The sequence below is a fragment of the Loxodonta africana genome, chromosome 1 (genome assembly GCF_030014295.1).
Source record: "Loxodonta africana isolate mLoxAfr1 chromosome 1, mLoxAfr1.hap2, whole genome shotgun sequence".
In the NCBI taxonomy this organism is placed as follows: Eukaryota; Metazoa; Chordata; class Mammalia; order Proboscidea; family Elephantidae; genus Loxodonta; species Loxodonta africana.
The window spans coordinates 194,678,299-194,696,625 of record NC_087342.1 but is presented as its reverse complement, the minus strand read 5'-3'; the positions used below and the strand labels follow the sequence as shown (position 1 = coordinate 194,696,625).

Below are 18,327 nucleotides of genomic sequence, written 5' to 3'. Positions count from 1 at the left end.
ATAGCAACCCTGTGTTCTACAGAACTAAACACTGCCTGGTCTTATGCCATCATCACTATTGCCACTGCGTTGAGCCCATTGTTGCAGCCACTGTATTAATCCCTCTCATTGAGGGTCTTCCTCTTTTGCACTGATACTCTACCTTACCAAGCATGATGTCCTTCTCCAGGGGCTGGTCCTTTCTGATAACCTGTCCAAAGTATATGAGACGAAGGCCTCGCTTCTAAGGAGTATTCTGGCTGTACTTCTTCCAAGACAGATTTGTTTGTTCTTCTGGCAGTCCATCATATATTGAATATTCTTTGCCTGCAATGTAATTCAAAGGCATCAATTCTTCAGTCTTCCTTACTCATTGTCCAGCTTTCGCATGCAAATGAGGTGATTGAAAACACTGTGGCTTAGTTCATGTTGCTCATTGGTCCAGTTGTGAGGATTTTTGTTTTCTTTATGTTGAGGTGTAATCCATACTGATGTCTGCAGTCTTTGACCTTAATCAGGAAGTACTTCAAGTCCTCTTTGTTTTGAGCAAGCAAGGTTGTGTCATCTGCATAACCGGATCAGTAAGAAACATCATAATAAATGGAGAAAGGACTGAAGTTGTCAAGGATTTCCTTTTACTTGGATCCACAATCAACACCCATGGGCGCAGCAGTCAAGAAATCAAATGACATATTTCTTTGGGCACATCTGCTGCAAAAGACCTCTTTAAAGTGTTAAAAAACGAAAATGTCACCTTGAAGTTGAGGTGTACCTGACCCCAAGTTATGGTATTTTCAATCACATATATGCGTGTGAAATCTGGACAATGAATAAGGAAGACTGCAGAAGAATCAATACTTTTTAATTTTGGTGTTGACGAAGAGTATCGACTATACCATAGACTACCAGAAGAGCGAACAAGACTGTCCCGGAAGAAGTACAGCCAGAAGTCTCCTTAAAAGTAATGATGGCAAGACTTTGTCTTATTTACTTTGAACATGTTATAAGGAGGGACTAGTTCCTGGAGAAGGAAATTGTGTTTAATAGAGGGTCTGCGAAAAAGAGGAAGACCTTCAACGAGATGTATTGATACAGTGACTACCACAGTGGGTTCAAATATAGCAATGATTGTGAGGATAGTGCAGGACTGGGCAGTGTTTTGTTCTGTTGTACATAGGGTCACTGTAAGTACATAGGGGAACTAACTCAGTGGCATCTAGCAACAACTGCCTAGATGACTGGTTCTCAGACTTTAGCCTGAATCAAAGTCACCTGGATGGCCTGTAAAAACACAGATTCCTAGAGCCCATGCACAGAGTTTCTGATTCAGTAGGTCTTGGGCAGTGTCTGAACATTTGCATTTCTAACAAGTTGCAGGTAGTGTTGATGCTGCTGGTGCCAGGATCATCTTTTGAGAACCATTGACCTAGCCTCTCTAAGACATTTTACAACCTTCGACATATATGATTTCTTGATATTTCAGTGCCAACATGTAGAATATTGAAAAGGTTAAGTAGGTTAAGTATCTTCTTAAGTCTTTGGTAAAGGCCTTTATTTTCAGACAACATCCAGAATTATTTGCAAGACATCCTTATTTAGGTCACCTAAAAAGGAATACCCTAGTAGCATAGTGGTTAAGAGCTATGGCTGCTAATGAAAAGGTCAGCGGTTCGAATCCACCAGGCGCTCCTTGGAAACCGTATGGGGCAGTTCTATTCTGTCCTATAGGGCCGCTATGAGTCGGAATCGACTTGACAGCAACGGGTTTGGTTTGGTTTTAAAGGAATATAGGTGGTTTCTATTCTTTATGGTCTTCATTGAAAGATACACTTGGTGTATCTAACACTTTTCCTCTCTTATAACTAAACCCTGCCAAAAAAGTGAGTCTTCCTTTGCTCTTAATCTGTTCTCAGTGAAGATAGAGTTCTTTATCTCTCCCCATCTATCTTTAAAACTCAAATTTATGCCATTTCTTTGTCTTACATGAGCAGGAGAATTGTCCTACGAATAAGTCACATTGTTTTATGTAGTTTCAGGCCTTTGTAATTGTACAAGGGGTTCACAAGATTTATTTGTTGTAAGTGTTATAATTTCTAAAATTCTTTGTCTTAAAAAATCCGTTTTTATTGAGTACATGAATCTCAAAGAGGGTATGAGTAGTCTTCAAAAATAATGTTAACTTTATGATGTGGAAAAGGATGTCATTTTGCTTACTTTTTTGGCTGAGATTTCAGACGTCAGTTCTTGCAAACTCTGAATATTCTAGATAATTTTTTTTTGCCTTAAAATTTTTTAACAAGATTCTTGAAGTAAGATTCTATCCATTGCTATTTTTTTTTTTTATGATACATGCACATTTTAGTTAATATATTGCCAGGTATTTGAGTTCATATTCTGCAGAGTTAAATAAATTATGTACTTTAGTTTATCGATCATAAGCAAATGAATATTTTTTGTTTTACGGAAAAAAAGTCAAAGCAAGATAGAGATGCATATTTGTGTGCACACACCCTTTTTTTTTTTTTTAAGGACCTACTGCAGTTTGAACTCACCATCTGCTCCTTGGAGACCTTATGGGGCAGTTCTACTCTGTCCTATAGAGTTGCTATGAGTTGGAATCTACTTGAAGGCAATGGGTTTTATTTTGGTTGTAGTGCTAGACTATCTCTTAAAATTCCCCACTATTTTCCACCGTGGAAGCTAACTGTGAAATTTTTTGTTAATTACTTCTCATGTTGTTGCTAGGTGCCATCGAGTTGGTTTTGACTTATAGCGACCCTATGCACAGCAGAATGAAACACTGCCTGGTCCTGAGCCATCCTCATAATTGTTAAGTTTGAGCCCATTGTTGTGGTCACTGTGTTAATTGATCTTCTCCTCCAGGGTCTTCCTCTTTTTTGCTGCCCCCTTACTTTATCAAAACCTGTTAAACCAAACCCATTGCTAGTGAGTCGATTCTGACTCATAGCAATTCTGTAGGATAGAGTAGAACTGCCCCATAGGGCTTCCAAGGAGCACCTGGTGGATTCGAACTTCCAGCCATTTGGTTAGCAGCCAAACTCTTAACCACTACTCCACCAGGGTTTCCAAGAGTTTTGTTTATAAAGCATGATTTGTTTCTACAGGCACTGGTCCCCCTGATAACATGTCTTCTCATAATAAACTTTACTTTCATAGTATTAAGTATTATGTACTAATATAAATATTACTTTCGTTACTTCTCATAGTAAATATTTTTGGTTTTTACCAGGCTTTCCAGGTATAAGCAGTAACATCACGAATTATATAATATATAATTATATTTTTTAATCCTTATATACAAGGACATCATTGCTCTTGCCCATTTGACTTGTAAAATAAAACAGCAAAACAGTTCATGAGGTTTTCAATTCCTAAATCCAATTATGCATACCTCATATTTTTCATATTAGTTACTGTAACCTTGTATAAAAATTTTTCTCCATCCACCTCAACCCTTGCCTATTTTTTTGGAGGGAAAGCTATACAACTTTTGAAATTACTTAATTTTTAAACCAATGTTATATAAATAAAGAGTTCTTTTTTTACGTGAGGTTTTAACAAAACAATTACTTATTAATATGTTTGAAGTCATCATGTGAGAGCTTAAATTTAGCTTCTGGTACAATTTTGCCTGAATGTAGACTAATCTGGTTATTTTATCAGTTCAGTAGCAATTAATCATCCTGATTTACTAAGGCTTGCTTTTCCTTATAAGTGTATGCTGTCAGGAATTTCATATGTGAATAAAAGTTTAGTGTAATGATACCTACAGTTTGCCTTACTAATTTTTATTTTTTAAATTGATTCCCAGGATTATAAATTAGACCTTTTGAGATTCACTTACATTTGGCAGGGACAGAGTTACTGTGTTTGAAGGCACTTCTTTAGATATAGTTGTGCAAGTGAAGTGATCTACTTCTGCTACGTGTAAGATTGGAATGTTGGTGCTAAAATTTAAAAGGTTCTGCTTGTGGCTTCTAGGAAGACAAATGGCACATCTCTGGAAGAGAGGAAAAATAGTACTGTAATTCAGTGTCATGTTGATAGAAATAGAAACCTGAACCAGTCATCTTTTATTTTTGGCTCAGACAACTAACTATAAAATATAACCCAGATGGTGAGGCTCTGATAGTAAAGATACAGAAATGACATTTTCCTGATGAATTTTCTACTAGCCTTTGCTTCTCTTTCAGTTTTATACCCAATCTTTTATGGTATAAGTTGCCCGCTTAGGTACCTAAGGATAGACCCACAGAATGAAAAATGTATTTAGTGGCATTTTTATGTTTTAGGTTATTTCAGCTAATTTTTGTTTCATTTCCCTCTTCTACATGCCTTTTTGGTTTTTCCTCACTATTGTTAAACTCGTATTGCGACATAAATTATGCTGTGTTGTGAATAGTGGGTCTTATTTCAGTTTACTTCTGAATACATTTTAAGAGACATTTGGAATACATTATTCTGACTGTCTGCCTGCCTAACCTGGAATTCAAAACCAAAAAAAAAAACCCATTGCCGTCGAGTTGATTCTGACTCATAGCAACCCTATAGAACAGAGTAGAACTGCCCCATAGAGTTTCCAAGAAGCAACTGGTGGATTTGAACTGCCGACCTTTTGGTTAGCAGCTGTAGCACTTAACCACTATACCACCGGGGAAACCTGGAATCAGGGAAGCCTTTAAAGTGAACAGAGAGATGGGGCACATAGTGTGATCTCTTGTCTCAGCCAGCCTTGCCACTCTTAGACATTGGATTCTAAAGGAAAGGGAATTATGTAAGGGTAATTTAAATGATAAGGGCGTAGGATTATCTCAAGCACTTTACATTAAAGATTAGCGGTGCGGAAGTTGGTGGATTTGTGGTCCTGAATTTGTCACAGCAAAGTAGAATTAAGAAGGGTTTCTATCACTGGCACCGGCAACTGCTCTCTTTTCTCCTTATTCCCACTGGCTGGGATTTTAAGACACTACCTTTGACTGAAACAGTCCCTAGAGAAGGAAAAGAAAAGGATGAACGGGCTGACCTTTATGGAGAACATCCTAAATTGTGCATAGTCTCTTAATTCTCACAGTGACCCATGAGATCAGAGCTGGATTGAATTGAGGTCTGTGGCACAGAACTGAGGTTCTGTCTAACACCATCATGCACTTGTCTGTGTTCTGTGTGCGCGTGTCTGTATACGTTATCATAAGGGTCATATGTCAAAACTTTGAGAGAGGAATCTACAACTTTTTCCAAAGGCAGTTAATGACATAGAGAGCATGCAGACAACACAAAACTTCTCTTGGTTTATTTTGTGAGTATTATCCGTTCATGGTTCAAGTTTTAGTGTATTTGTTTTCACAGATGAAAAGTTTGTCTAGGTCTTCTTCAGCCATATTATGGAAGGCATGTGTTTTTGATATGTATTAACTTGTGTTTGTATCTAAGGCAAATTTAAAAGAACATTGGTAACTTTTTTACACGTTCAAAATTTCAGGAAGAAAGACTTTATTTAAATAAATAATAGACTATTATTATGAACTTAAACAGTCCAGCATAAACTCTGAAAATGATTAGTTAGTTCCTTTATTTAGATCTTCCAGATACTTTTGGTGATTACGTTAGGGATAGCCAACACCTCAGGCTAATTTGAAGCCTAGGAATGTACTGTGCGTACATTTTCATTTCAGTGTGGAGCCCTCTGAAATCTCCTTCTTAGGGTTTTTCTTTCATACAGTATACTTTTATATGAAATGTCTTAGGTTTTAGTCTCTCCTTTTGATCTGTGGTCCTCCATTTTTAGCATTTCCTGGACGCTGGCGTGTGCTTACTTAGGCTGATGTTCTGCTGTTTATCAGGCAAACATGCTTTCCCTCTGAAAAGGGTTGCAGTTGGATGGATACTGTAGGTCTTTATCATGCAAGTGCAGTCTTGTTATGACCAATATGGCTACCTATGTTAGATCATGCAGTAGTCTATCTCATCATTTAAGCAGTTGGTAATATATAATAATATATATTATATATATATGATAATGTATATAATAATAACCTTGGGATATTTTTGTAACCAAAGCCTTTGTAATTGTATGCCTTGACGTTTTATTAACACATACTTGGTGCCCTATATATAGTATTTGCATTCTGATAACAAGTTATGTCACTATGCCATTATTATAATGATGTTTATATAAATGTTATATATTTATCAAACTGTGGACACATGTGTGTCCGTGTGTGTGTATAGCCCACTACCCACTATATATTTAAACACACACACAAACACAAGCCTATTGCTAACAAATTGATCTTGACTAATGGTGACACCATGTGTTATAGTGTAGAAATGCTCCATAGGGTTTTCTTGGCTGTAATCTTTACAGAAGCAGTTCACTACGCCTTTCGCAGAGCTTCTTCTGGGTGGTTTGAAACCTCCAGCCTTTAGCTTAGCAGCTAATCACAAACTACTCGTGCCACCCAGGCTCCTTACATAAATGAGGGAGAGGGAGAGAAAGGATATCTAAAAAAATGCAGCAGCTCCTGCTGAAGTGGCAGATTCTGTAATTATTGAAAGTCTGAATGTATTCAGGTAAAAAGAATACTGGTTTTGGAATCTCTGTAGATTGTGAAGTCTGGACAGGAATGGTCCTTTTAAAGAACTAGCCATAGTTAGTCCTAGGGCATCTTAAGGGAAATAAGTGATTTTGAATTCCATTTTAGAATCAGTTCTGCCTGAGGTAGTTGAAGGGATACAGTTGAAGGACATCTGTAGGAACGTTTTGGGCCAAGATCTCATGTATAACAGTTTAACTGAGCATTCCCATGACCCAGGAAATCTAATATGTAGCTACAAGTCTTGGAGATGCTAAGGATAGCTAAAATCTGAAATTTGAAAGGATTTTAGATGAAGAATTGATTAGGGCTTGATTATATGTTTTAACTGCCTTCCATATTTAGTTGGCATATAATTAGAAACAGTTCTCTTTTCTCACCCCCTCCCTTCCCTTGCCTTTCTCCTTCAAGCAGCTTTCATGCTAAAAAATATAACAGCATTTCCCTTGCTTGACTATTTTATCTGCGTACCTTTTGCGATTGCAGGTGTGTAAGTCATTCCGGAACTAAATAAACAAGCAACCAGTAGCCAAAGACTGTTAAGAAGTTCTTAGTTTTAGAGAGCTCCAAGGCCATTACTAAAGGCACTTTTAAACTTTAGACTCTCAGAAGTGAACTATTACACGAATCAGTAGGCAAACCAGCCCGACATGCGGGATCTGACGCGGAGAGCTCTTTTTCTCTGACACTTTCAGCTAATCCTTAGTTGAAAAAGCAGAATTTCAAATTGGCAATGCCTGTGAGAGGAGCTGTAGTGGCTGACAGAGACCATGGGCTATGTGTTGGTCTCTTTTGTCACCTGCCAGCTTTGTGTATATTAATGTTTGAGTGTGAACAGGAAGAGACTGGATTCTAAATTTTGACATTTTCACATAGATGTTTGACTTGTCCTATTTAGATCTTCTGGGGCCTATCAGTAGAAACTAGGCCTCACAGCGTTATTTAAACATTCAAGGGAAGTAATTATGTTTTCATGATTTCTAAATTGGCTCGAGAAAATTATCTGGAACTTTCTCAAGGGAGACTCATTTTATTATGTCAACACAGTTTTACAAGTTAGGTAAAAATGAACTAAATACCATATCCCATTTTACCCCTTGAGACAAGCCTATTAACTAGAATCTGCTAGTATTATCACTGTCGTCTTCTCCAATATATATTGAAATGCTTTCCAGCCCTTGGGGTTCTCGGAATTCATGATGGAATAGGGAATTATACAAATCTAGTCGCTACCCTCAATAAGCTTAAATTTTAGTGGGGGAGATAAACATCAACAATTTATTTATACAATTAATTATAAAATTGTATTTGCAATTTCTTTGTGACTAGCCTGAGGACACTTATACAACCTCTAAAATAGCAGGTGTTAGTTCCTATATAACTTAGAATCAGGTCAGTGGAGAGAAAACATCTCTGTCCATTTTAGTTACTTTACTTTCTGCCATGCAGCCGCGCTTGTTATTCCACAGAACTATGAACCATTTTCTTTTATTCATCGTAAATTTTGGTACTTGCATCATTTAGGGTGGTTCCCTTCACTCCTAAGGCCCAACATCATCCTGAAGACTTCATTGTCTTTGTGGAAATTCCAATGGTAGTTCCTTCACCTTTTGCCTCCAGAAATAGCCTTCCTCTTTTTACCTCAGCAACCCACTGCCTTGGTTAAATGGATATTGTAATAGCTTAAAGTTATCATATATTTACATTTAAGCATCTCACTTTCTAACCACAACACGTCTCCATCCAGTTTACACCTTTTACTCGTACCTGAAATTATTTAGCAACCTCATGGAAAGCCCCAGTCCATACATATGCCTTTTCCTGATTCATCAACTTGATCCTTACATCAAAATGTGATGATCATTTTTGTGATCACTTTTGTTATACTTTTGCCATTTCCGTAAGCTCCTTTGCTTCTTTTCTTCTATGCACTTTTTCTGAACTTAAATTTAAACAAATGCTTTAAAAATATCACACAATATGGTAGGTTGGGTTTACTATGAATCCCTGATCACTAACTTTAAGTGGGCCCACAATACTCCTGGGAATGGAAACCCTAGCATATATATATTTTTTAATATCCTTTCACATTCTCATCTCCTTTCCTCTTCATTCCATTATCTCTAACACCACCTACTCCCTATTTTACCAGCCCATTCCTTATATATAGCTGAGAAAATTGAGGCCATAAAACAAAAAATCCCTTGTCTACCAATCCTGCAAAATTTCCTACCCCTTCATATGTTCTTTTTTTTTTCTCTCATGCTACTTAAAAAGGCAGAGCCCTTTGCTGTCTAATTTGGATCCTATCCTATCCCATCTCACGCTAACGGTTATCATTTTGCTCTCTCATGTACACTTCAACATCCCCTGTCAAATGGAATCATCTTCATCAACATCTAAACATGTTTAACTGTTTCCCTTAATCTCCTCCATCTTTAGTCAAATTTCTCTCCACCCATTCAGGCAAGTTTCCTGTAGGGATGTTTTATGTTTATCTCCACGTCTCCTTCCCTTCACCATCCAGTATGTTTTCTACTCCTCTTGTTCCATGTAAATGGTTCATCCTTTTGTCATTCATAATTTTATTGGCACAAATTAGGGGTATTTTGAGTCTCCATTTTATTCGATGTTTAAATAGCATTTAGTCCTTCAAATATTATCTTTTATTGGCTTTTATACCTCCAATTTCTCTTATACATCTCTGTACACTTTTTCCCCTCGGTCCCCTCTTTCTTCCTTGCAGGCTCATCTTGCTCTATCCTGCAGGGTAGAAAGTATGGCTGGGGGGAGAGGGGGAATAAAAGAAGGCCTTTTTTTTTAGATCAAATCCTTGAGAAACTATATTTTAAGTTCATATCACAAAGAGAAGTTAATTATATTTAAATATGTACATAAATATAAATAAATGTGTATATATATGCACACATATATACACACACTTTTTCTGTTGTTGTTCATCTAAAGTCTGTTGAATATCCGCTTTATGAATAAGCTTCGTAGGCACAAAGTTGAGTTAGTCACATTTCCTAACTTTGAGGCCTCACTTTGTATAGAGGGATATAGATGTATGTGCTTTTAAATTAGCACTGATATGTTTGAATCTGTAGCCTTAGTCATCTTTGTCTATGTTAGAAATGGTTATTTTATTCATTATCTAAATTTGGACGTAGGTATTTAGAAGCGTGTATTCATTTTGGAACACTCATTCTTTGAAAGCAAATGTGTAATTTACCTTTAACTCTGCATTAGCAAAACTCAGTGTTTAACCATTCAAATCACAAAAACACCAATTTAAGTAGGTTTTATCACCTTATTCTATTTTTTTTCACCAGTTGGGTGTGAGAGTTATTTTTTGATGGGAAAGAGTAGAAGGGAATGGAAAGAAATTTTATTTTACACGTGTCCTTTGTGGATGTTTTATTTCCGAGGTGGCAGCAGTGCCACTTCTCAGTGTAGAGCACTCCCTGTGTACCAGGCACTATGGTAAAGGTTTCATGTGCATATCTCATTTGATCCTCCCTGAGATCCTGAAGTGGATACTAATTGTTTCTTTTATTAAAGAAAAAAACCAAAATTTAGAAAATTTTACATAACTTACCCACGCTCACACAGTTAAAGAGTATGAACTAAATAAATATCTGATGTTAGAGCCTCGATTCTTAACACTGTGCTATACTGTAAAGAAAATTAAGGGCAATTAAAATTTTTTTCAATATCGCCATATTTTCTATTATGGTATTTCACGTGTCATTCAATCATTTGACATGTATCTTTAATCTTCATGACAAACATGATATCGTTGTTGTTGTTAGGTGCCATCGATTCAGTTCTGACTCATAGTGACCTTATGTACAACAGAATGAAACATGGCAGGACCCTGTGCCATCTTCGCAATCTATATGGTTGAGCCCATTGTTGCAGCCAGTGTGTCAGTCCATCTCATTGAGGGTCTTCCTCTTTTTCCATGACCCTTTACTTTACCAAGCATTATGTACTTCTCCAAGGACTGACCCCTCCTGATAACACATCCAAAGCATGTGGAATATAGTCTCACCATATTTGCTTCTAAGGAACATTCTGGTTGTACTTCTTCCAAGACAGATTGGTTAGTTCCTTGGCAGTCCATAGTATATTCAGTATTCTTTGCCAAAACCACAATTCAAAGGTGTCAATCTTCAGTCTTTCTTATTCATTACCCAGCTTTAGCATGCGTATGAGGCTATGAAAACACCATGACTTGGGTCCGATGCACTTTAGTCTTCAAGGGGATGTCTTTAGTTTTCAACACTTGAAAGAGGTCCTTTGCAGCAGATTTGCCCAGTGCAATGCACCTTTTGATTTCTTGACTGCTACTTGCATGGGTGTTGATTGTGGATCCAAGTAAAATGAAATTCTTGACAACTTCTGTCTTATCTATGTTTATTATAATGTTGCTTATTGGTCCAGTTGTGAGGATTTTTGTATTCTTTATAAAAAAAAAAAAAATTTTTTTTTTTTTTTTTAATTTTAAATTGAGGTATAATCCATACTGAAGGCTGTAGTCTTTGATCTTCATCAGTAAATGTTCAAGTCCTCTTCGCTTTGGGCAAGCAAGGCTGTGTCATCTGCATAACGCAGGTTGTTATTGAGTCTCCCTCCAATCTTGATGCCCCATTCTTCTTCAAAGAATCCGGCTTCTCAGATTGTTTGCTCAGCATACAGATTGAAAATGTATGGTGAAAGGATACAACACTGACATACACCTTTCTTGCCTTTAAACCACGCAGTATCCCCTTGTTCTGTTTGAATGACTGCCTCTTGATCTGTGTACAGTTTTCTCATGAGCACAGTTGAGTGCTGGAATTCTCATTCTTTTCAGTGTTATCCATAATTTGTTATGATCGACACAGTTGAATGTCTTTGCATAGTCAATAAAACACAGGTAAACATCTTTCCGGTATTCTCTGCTTTGAGCCAGGATCCATCTGACATCAGCAATGATGTCCCTGGTTCATATCCTCTCCTGAATCCGGCTTGAATTTCTGGCAGTTCCCTGTTGATATACTGTTGCAATCCCTTTTGAATGACTTTGGCAAAATTTTACTTGCGTGTTATAATTAATGATATTGTTTGATAATTTCTGCATTCAGTTGGACCACCTTTCTTGGGAATAGGCATAAATATGGATATCTTTCAGTTGGTTGGCCAGGTAGCTGTCTTACAAATTTCTTGGCATAGATGAGCGAGCACCTCCAGCTGTGCATCTGTTTGTTGAAACATCTCAGTTGATATTCCATCAATTCCTGGAGCCTTGTTTTTTGCCCATGGCTTCAGTGCAGCTTGAATTTCTTCCTTCAGCACCATTGGTTCCTGATCATATACTACCTCCTGAAATTTTTGAATGTCGACCAATTTTTTTGGGTATAATAACTCTGTTTTTTTTACCTTTCCATCTTCTTTTGATGCTTCCTGCATCGTTTAATATTTCTTTGTAGAATCCTTAACGGCTGCAACTTGAGGCTTGAATTTCTTCTTCAATTCTTTCAGCTTAAGAAATGCCAAGCGTGTTCTTCCTCTTTGGTTTTCTATCTCTAGCTCTTTGCACATGTCATTATAATACCTTACTTTGTCTTCTCTAGCCACCATTTGAAATCTCATGTTCAGTTCTTTTACTTCATTATTTCTTCCTTTTGCTTTAGCTACTCGATGTTCATGAGCAAGTTTCAGAGTCTCTTCTGACATCCATTTTGGCCTTTTCCTTCTTTCCTGTCTTTTTAATGACTTCTTGCTTTCTTTATGTATGATGTCCTTGATGTCATTTCACAGCTCATCTGGTCTTTGGTCATTAGTGTTCAATGCATCAAATCTATTCTTGAGATGGTCTCTAAATTCAGGTGGGATATGCTCAAAGTCGTACTTTGGATCTCGTGGACATGTTCTAATTTTCTTTGGTTTCATCTTGAATGTGCATATGAGCAATTGATGGTCTGTTTCACTGTCGGCCCTTGGCCTTATTCTGAGCTTTTCCATCCTGTCTTTCCACAGATGTAGTTGATTTGATTCCTGTGTATTCCATCTGGCGAGGTTTGTGTGTACAGTTGCTATTTGTGTTGGTGAAAAAAGGTATCTGCAATGAAGAAGTCTTTGGTTTGCAAAAAGGATGATCTCCAACATCATTTCTATCACCAAGGCCATATATTTCAAGTATCGAACCTTCTTATTTGTTTCCAACTTTCACATTCCAATCACCAGTAATTATCAGTGCACCATGATTGCATGTTCAGTCAATTTCAGACTGCAGAATTTGGTAAAAATGTTCAATTTTTTATCTTTTGCCTTAGCTTTTTGTGCATAAATTTGAGTAATAGTCATATTAACTGGTCATCCCCATAGGCGTATGGATACTGTCCTATCACTAGCAGCATTGTACTTCAGGATAGACCTTGAAATGTTCTTTTTGACGATAAATACAACACCGTCCCTCTTCAGGTTGTCATTCCTGACATAGTAGGCCATAAAAAAATAGGATTGTCCAATTCAAAATGGCCAATACCAGTCCATTTCAGCTCACTAATGCCTGGGATATCGAGATATCGATCTTTATGAGTTCCATTTCATTTTTGACGATGTCCAGTTTTCCTAGATTCATACTTCATACGTTCCACATTCTGATTATTAATGGATGTTTACAGCTGTTTCTTCTCATTTTGAGTTGTGCCACATCAGCAAATGAAGGTCCTGGAAACAATACTCTATCCATGTAATTAAAGTTGACTCTACTTTTTTTTTCTACTTTGAGGAGGCAGCCCTTCCCCAGTCATCTTTTGAGTGCCTTCCAACCGGGGGGGGCTCATCTTTCTGTACTATATCAGACAATGTTTTGCTTCTATTTATAACATTTTCACTGGCTAATTCTTTTCAGAAGTAGGCTGCCGGGTCCATCCTCCTACTCTGCCTTAGTCTGGAAGCTCAGCTGAATTAGGTCCACCATAGGTGACCCTGCTGGCCTCTGAATACAGATGGAATAGCTTCTAGCATCACAGCAACACGCAAGCCCCCACAGTATGAAAAACAGACATACGGGTATAGATGAGGCCAGTATTGCCCAGATTAGGCAGAAAGACATAGTTTAAATAAATTGATTGTGTTACCTGTAATAGCAAACCAAGAATTAGATCCCAGGCTTATTGACATCTAGCTCAGATTTTCAATATGTTTAGTATTCCTCTGCAGATGTGTATTTAGTTTAGTTTTACCAGAGAATAAAGTTGTCCTTGTTTCTTAGGGCCTGCAATTTTTTTTTTTCTACTTTAATTTAACTTTACTCCACTTAGTTAGTAATCCAAGAATGTTGCTGGAGTAGCACATATTTGATTAGAATCATCATCTTCACTATTTCAGGTAATAGAGTGAAGTGAAAATAGCATGAAAAGCAGAGCCCATTCATTCTGCTCTCAGGCTGGCCTCCTGGATCGGTTAATGTTGACAGCTGGTATGGCTTCCATTGCTGTCTTCTTCTGGGAAGCGGTGGGTGACTACTTGACACCAAGCATTAGATATGACCTGAACATTAGCTCAGGCAAGCTTTGCATAATTATGCTATTGAGATTTGTTTCTCCTGACTGGACAGAGACCTTTACAAGGTGAGGGCTCTGTTGAAGTGATAAAGCTGATTAGATCTTTAGCGGTAAAGGAATTTGATCTTAGAAATTTCCTCTAGCTTTCGTTAATGAGGTAAAGCCAGCCCTTAGCTAGGAAAATGAGGTCACTATATAAAAAGAGAAGCAGTTTTTCCCACCCTTTAATGAAAAAACAATGCTTTTGCCTCCTTTTAAATAAAGACGTAAGTTTATTGTCGTGAATGAAGCACAATGGAAATAAGAAGATTTTTCCCCGGGGTGCAGTAATCTTGTTTAAATTTACCACCTACGTGAAACAAAGGAAGTTAAACAGTTCGAGCAAGTAAAACTAAGATATACTTAGAAGTAAAAATAATTTAACAAATGCTGATTACAACAAAATTGAAAGAAAATAACTAACAATGATTAATTATACAGCTGTATGATTTGTCCATAAGAACGTCATTTTTTTTTCAATATGGTTTTTTCACTTTTTCTTTCTATACCTTCCCTTTCAATGACCAGCGCAAATAAGAATTATTTTTCTGGGATATATTTATACAAATTTCACATAGTAGCAATGTTAATAACTATACCATTTGGCTTATATAGTGCTTTTACATGTGCTACCATTTAATCCATATAAAACTTTATAATAAAAACTGTTTGTATTTTCTGGAGTTGCAACTAGGCTCTTAAAGGTGATATGATTTGCTGGGGAATTTGTAAACAGGAAAGTAGGGAGTCAAATTCAACCTTTCTCACCTCCAGGAAAGTGTCCTATACCACAGTTGACTCAAGAGATATGTTATTTAAAATATTTGATTCTCTTCTCCAATTTTTGCCAAGCTCTTGTTCCAGTATTTAGAAAGTGCCATGACAATTGTGCATTCGTACTGAATCCATGTATAAAATATGTCACACACACACACACTTTTGTGTTCAGTGATTATCCATCCTTTCATAGTGAAGCATTTCTCTTCCCACACAGACCCTGTCCTCCTCCTTCTTGGATTAAATTTACGGCAATGAAATCAACAGTCGTAAAGGGCAACCTTGAAATAGAAAAGCAGTAACACAAGAGAAGGTTATGATGGATGTGAGTGGAAGGGAGATGAGCCACCCCATCCTACTCTGTCCCACTGTTGGAGGCTTTGGGGTGGATGTGAGAGTATCCTATGAGATTGGGAGTAGTTTAACGCTCATAGATATTGCGGTTTATCCCATATAAGATTTAATCAGTGTGCTATTAACAATGACTTTAATTTTCAAGACTATTAAAAATACTCTCACTTTGTTTCTTTATCTTGAGAGGCAGTGAGTGATGAATACGTCTAGAGGCAGAATGCCTGGTGGCAGAATGCCTGGGTTCCAGTCCTGGCTCTACTACTCGTTAGTTGTTTAGACCTTGGTCAAGTTGTGTAATATTTTGTTAAAATAAGGATATAAGTAATACCTACCCTATGATCTTAGTGAGGATTAAATGTGTTTATGTGTGTATATATATAGACAGAATAACAAAAACAGTGCACGCAAAAGTGAGCTTGAATGTGCGTGCTAGCTTAGAAGAGCCTCTTGTATGCACTGCGTGTTCAATAAATGTTACTTATTATCAGTCCATTCAGTCAAGCTTCTGCCCATCAAATACATAGTAAAACTGTTCCTGCAGAGGTTACCAGAAATGGCTAACTTAATGGCTAACTCTGATTGGTACTTTTTTATTTTAGTTTTTCTTGATCTCTCTCCTATATTTGATATTATTTACCTTGGTCTGCAGGAATCCTGGTGGCACAGTGGTTGAAGTGCTTGACTGCTAACCAGAAGGTTGGCAGTTCAAACCCACTAGCTACTCCGCAGGAGAAAGATGTGGCAGTTGGCTTCTGTAAAGATTTATAGCCTTGGAAACCCTGTGGGGCAGTTCTACTCTGTCCTATAGAGTAGCTATGAGTCAAAATAAACTTAACAGCAATGGGTTTGGATTTTTTGGTTTACTATGGTCTACAATTTCTTTTTAATCCATCCTCCCAAATTTCCAATTTATTGTTCTATTTCTGCACAATTGCAACAAGCTTCACTGTTTTCATTTTCTCCCATCAGAGGCCCTGAATCTCTGCCAAGCAGAACCACAGCCTAATTCCAAAATTGGCAAATATACCCATGGGAACTGAAAATGGCTGGTGATTTTCAGGTCACGTTGGAGACTCTCCCTTCTTCCTAAAATGTGTGTGATCATCTAGATACCACTGATGTTTTAAAGTTATGGTCTGTAATTTACCAGACTTTTTCCTAATTATTTTAGTGTGAGTGTAGACATGCCTCAACTGGGACACCCTACCTGGGAGCAAAATCCTCTATCTTCTTAAACTTCTCTCTTGACTTGCCACTCTACTGGCACTTCTTTCTTTGACCATTACGTCTTAACCATACTTTTTTGGCTTTATTTTCTCTTGCTGTCTTTTCAGTCTTGGCCTTTCATTTTCAGTATCTCTCTCTTTTGAGGCTATCTTATTCACCCCCATCAGGTAAACTCCAAATCTATATCTTACTCGCTTTCATGGTGCTGATTTCCAAATCTATGGTTTTGTTTTTTTGTCCATCTCTTTTCTTCCATATATGTGTAATTATCTTCTAAGCATTTACCCCTGTATGTATCATAGGCAAATCAAATTTGAAATGTCCTAAACTTACTTAGTTATCTTCTTCCCCAAATGGGTACCTCTATGTTCCTAATCCTGGCTAATGACAGTATTGCCTGTCTGGTGGTCCAAGCCAGAAATCAGAGAGTTGTCCTACATATCACTTCCTCATTCCCCAGAATTAAGGAGTCAGTAAGTAAGTTCCCTATGAGTTGGAATTGACTCAACAACAAAGGGTTTGCATTTTAATTTCTGTATTGACTACTTCCTTAGCATTATTTTCATTTTCTTTTCTTTTTTTCATCTCTCCATTCCTACTGTTACTAGATTACCTGTCCATTTCCAGTCTATCTTATTTAAACCATCCTTACAGCCAAACGTCTTTCTAATCGACAGATTTGATTATATTGTACTCCTACTTTAAATATCAACTTCTATTGCAATTCCTAAAACGCCTCGCAAAATGCTCAGTCCAACAATACTCTGTTTATCTTCATGAACTAACAAGCCCCTAGTCAAATAAAACTTTGAAATGCTGCATGCTAAATCATTCTCTTGGAAAGTTATAGCACACAGTATTAAAACAGAGGCCATGAGAAGTTCTGGTATTGACTATAACAACAAAAGTCTATAAGAGAAGCTTGAATTTGAACAAGGATTTGTTTTTTTCTTTCTTTTTTGAGGGCTTGGCATTTATTGATTTGGAAATGTTGACAGAATGTACTCCTGACTTCATTCCTGTGGCATTCATGCTTAACTCTTTAATCTTATGTTTTCCTTTTTGAGACTTTGTGACCATACAAATTACTTCATTTATTCCCTAAATATTCATCTGTGTTGTATTACAGTATATATTGTATATATATGGTGTATATGTTTTTTCCTAGAAAGACACTAATCTGTTTGTTGACTTTCATCTTTGATACTTCAGCTATTTAAAAGCTCTGATTAGTTCTTTATTTATTTCATGTCTTCAGTGGTTAACATACAGTTTGGCACATAGTAGGTGATCAGTGCATGTTAAATAAATAATAAAAATGTGAGAAGTGGATAGGAGAAAATTTACTTTGAGAGTCATCTGATTTGCTGTATATGTCTATTCATTCTGCCTATATATTGCTTCTTCGGGAAGCTAAAGACATTTAATACTAGTTGCTTTAAAAAAAAATTATGATTGCTCCTTGACCTTAGTAATTTAATTGCTCTTCAGATATTTCTGTTTCCTTGTGACAAGACTTAGGAAATTACACTACAAAATAAACTTTAATCCTTACAGGAGAAAAAATCAAATTTAATTTTCTTAAGTGAGCTATAGCTATTGTCCTTCCACTGTGGAAATTCCTTATAAATGATTGTTGTAAATGTCTTCTCTTTCCTCCTGACAGGTAATATTTGAAGCTGAAGTCTCAGGAGTGAGAAGCGGCTATATTGCCATTGATGACATACAAGTCCTGAGTTATCCTTGTGGTAGGTTGTGATTAAGAATTGTACTTTTGT

The 18,327-nt window shown here is 36.9% G+C and overlaps 1 protein-coding gene across 2 annotated transcripts in view; it reads left to right on the top strand.

Annotated features, from left to right (window-relative positions):
- The window catches only part of PTPRK (protein tyrosine phosphatase receptor type K), a 691,930-nt gene that overhangs the window by 332,567 nt on the left and 341,036 nt on the right, over nucleotides 1-18,327 (top strand). For both annotated transcript variants that reach the window (XM_010593476.3, XM_064290685.1), the window contains exon 4: nucleotides 18,216-18,297. In XM_010593476.3, coding sequence (XP_010591778.1) covers nucleotides 18,216-18,297 — 82 coding nt within the window. The remainder of the gene's footprint in view (nucleotides 1-18,215; nucleotides 18,298-18,327) is intronic.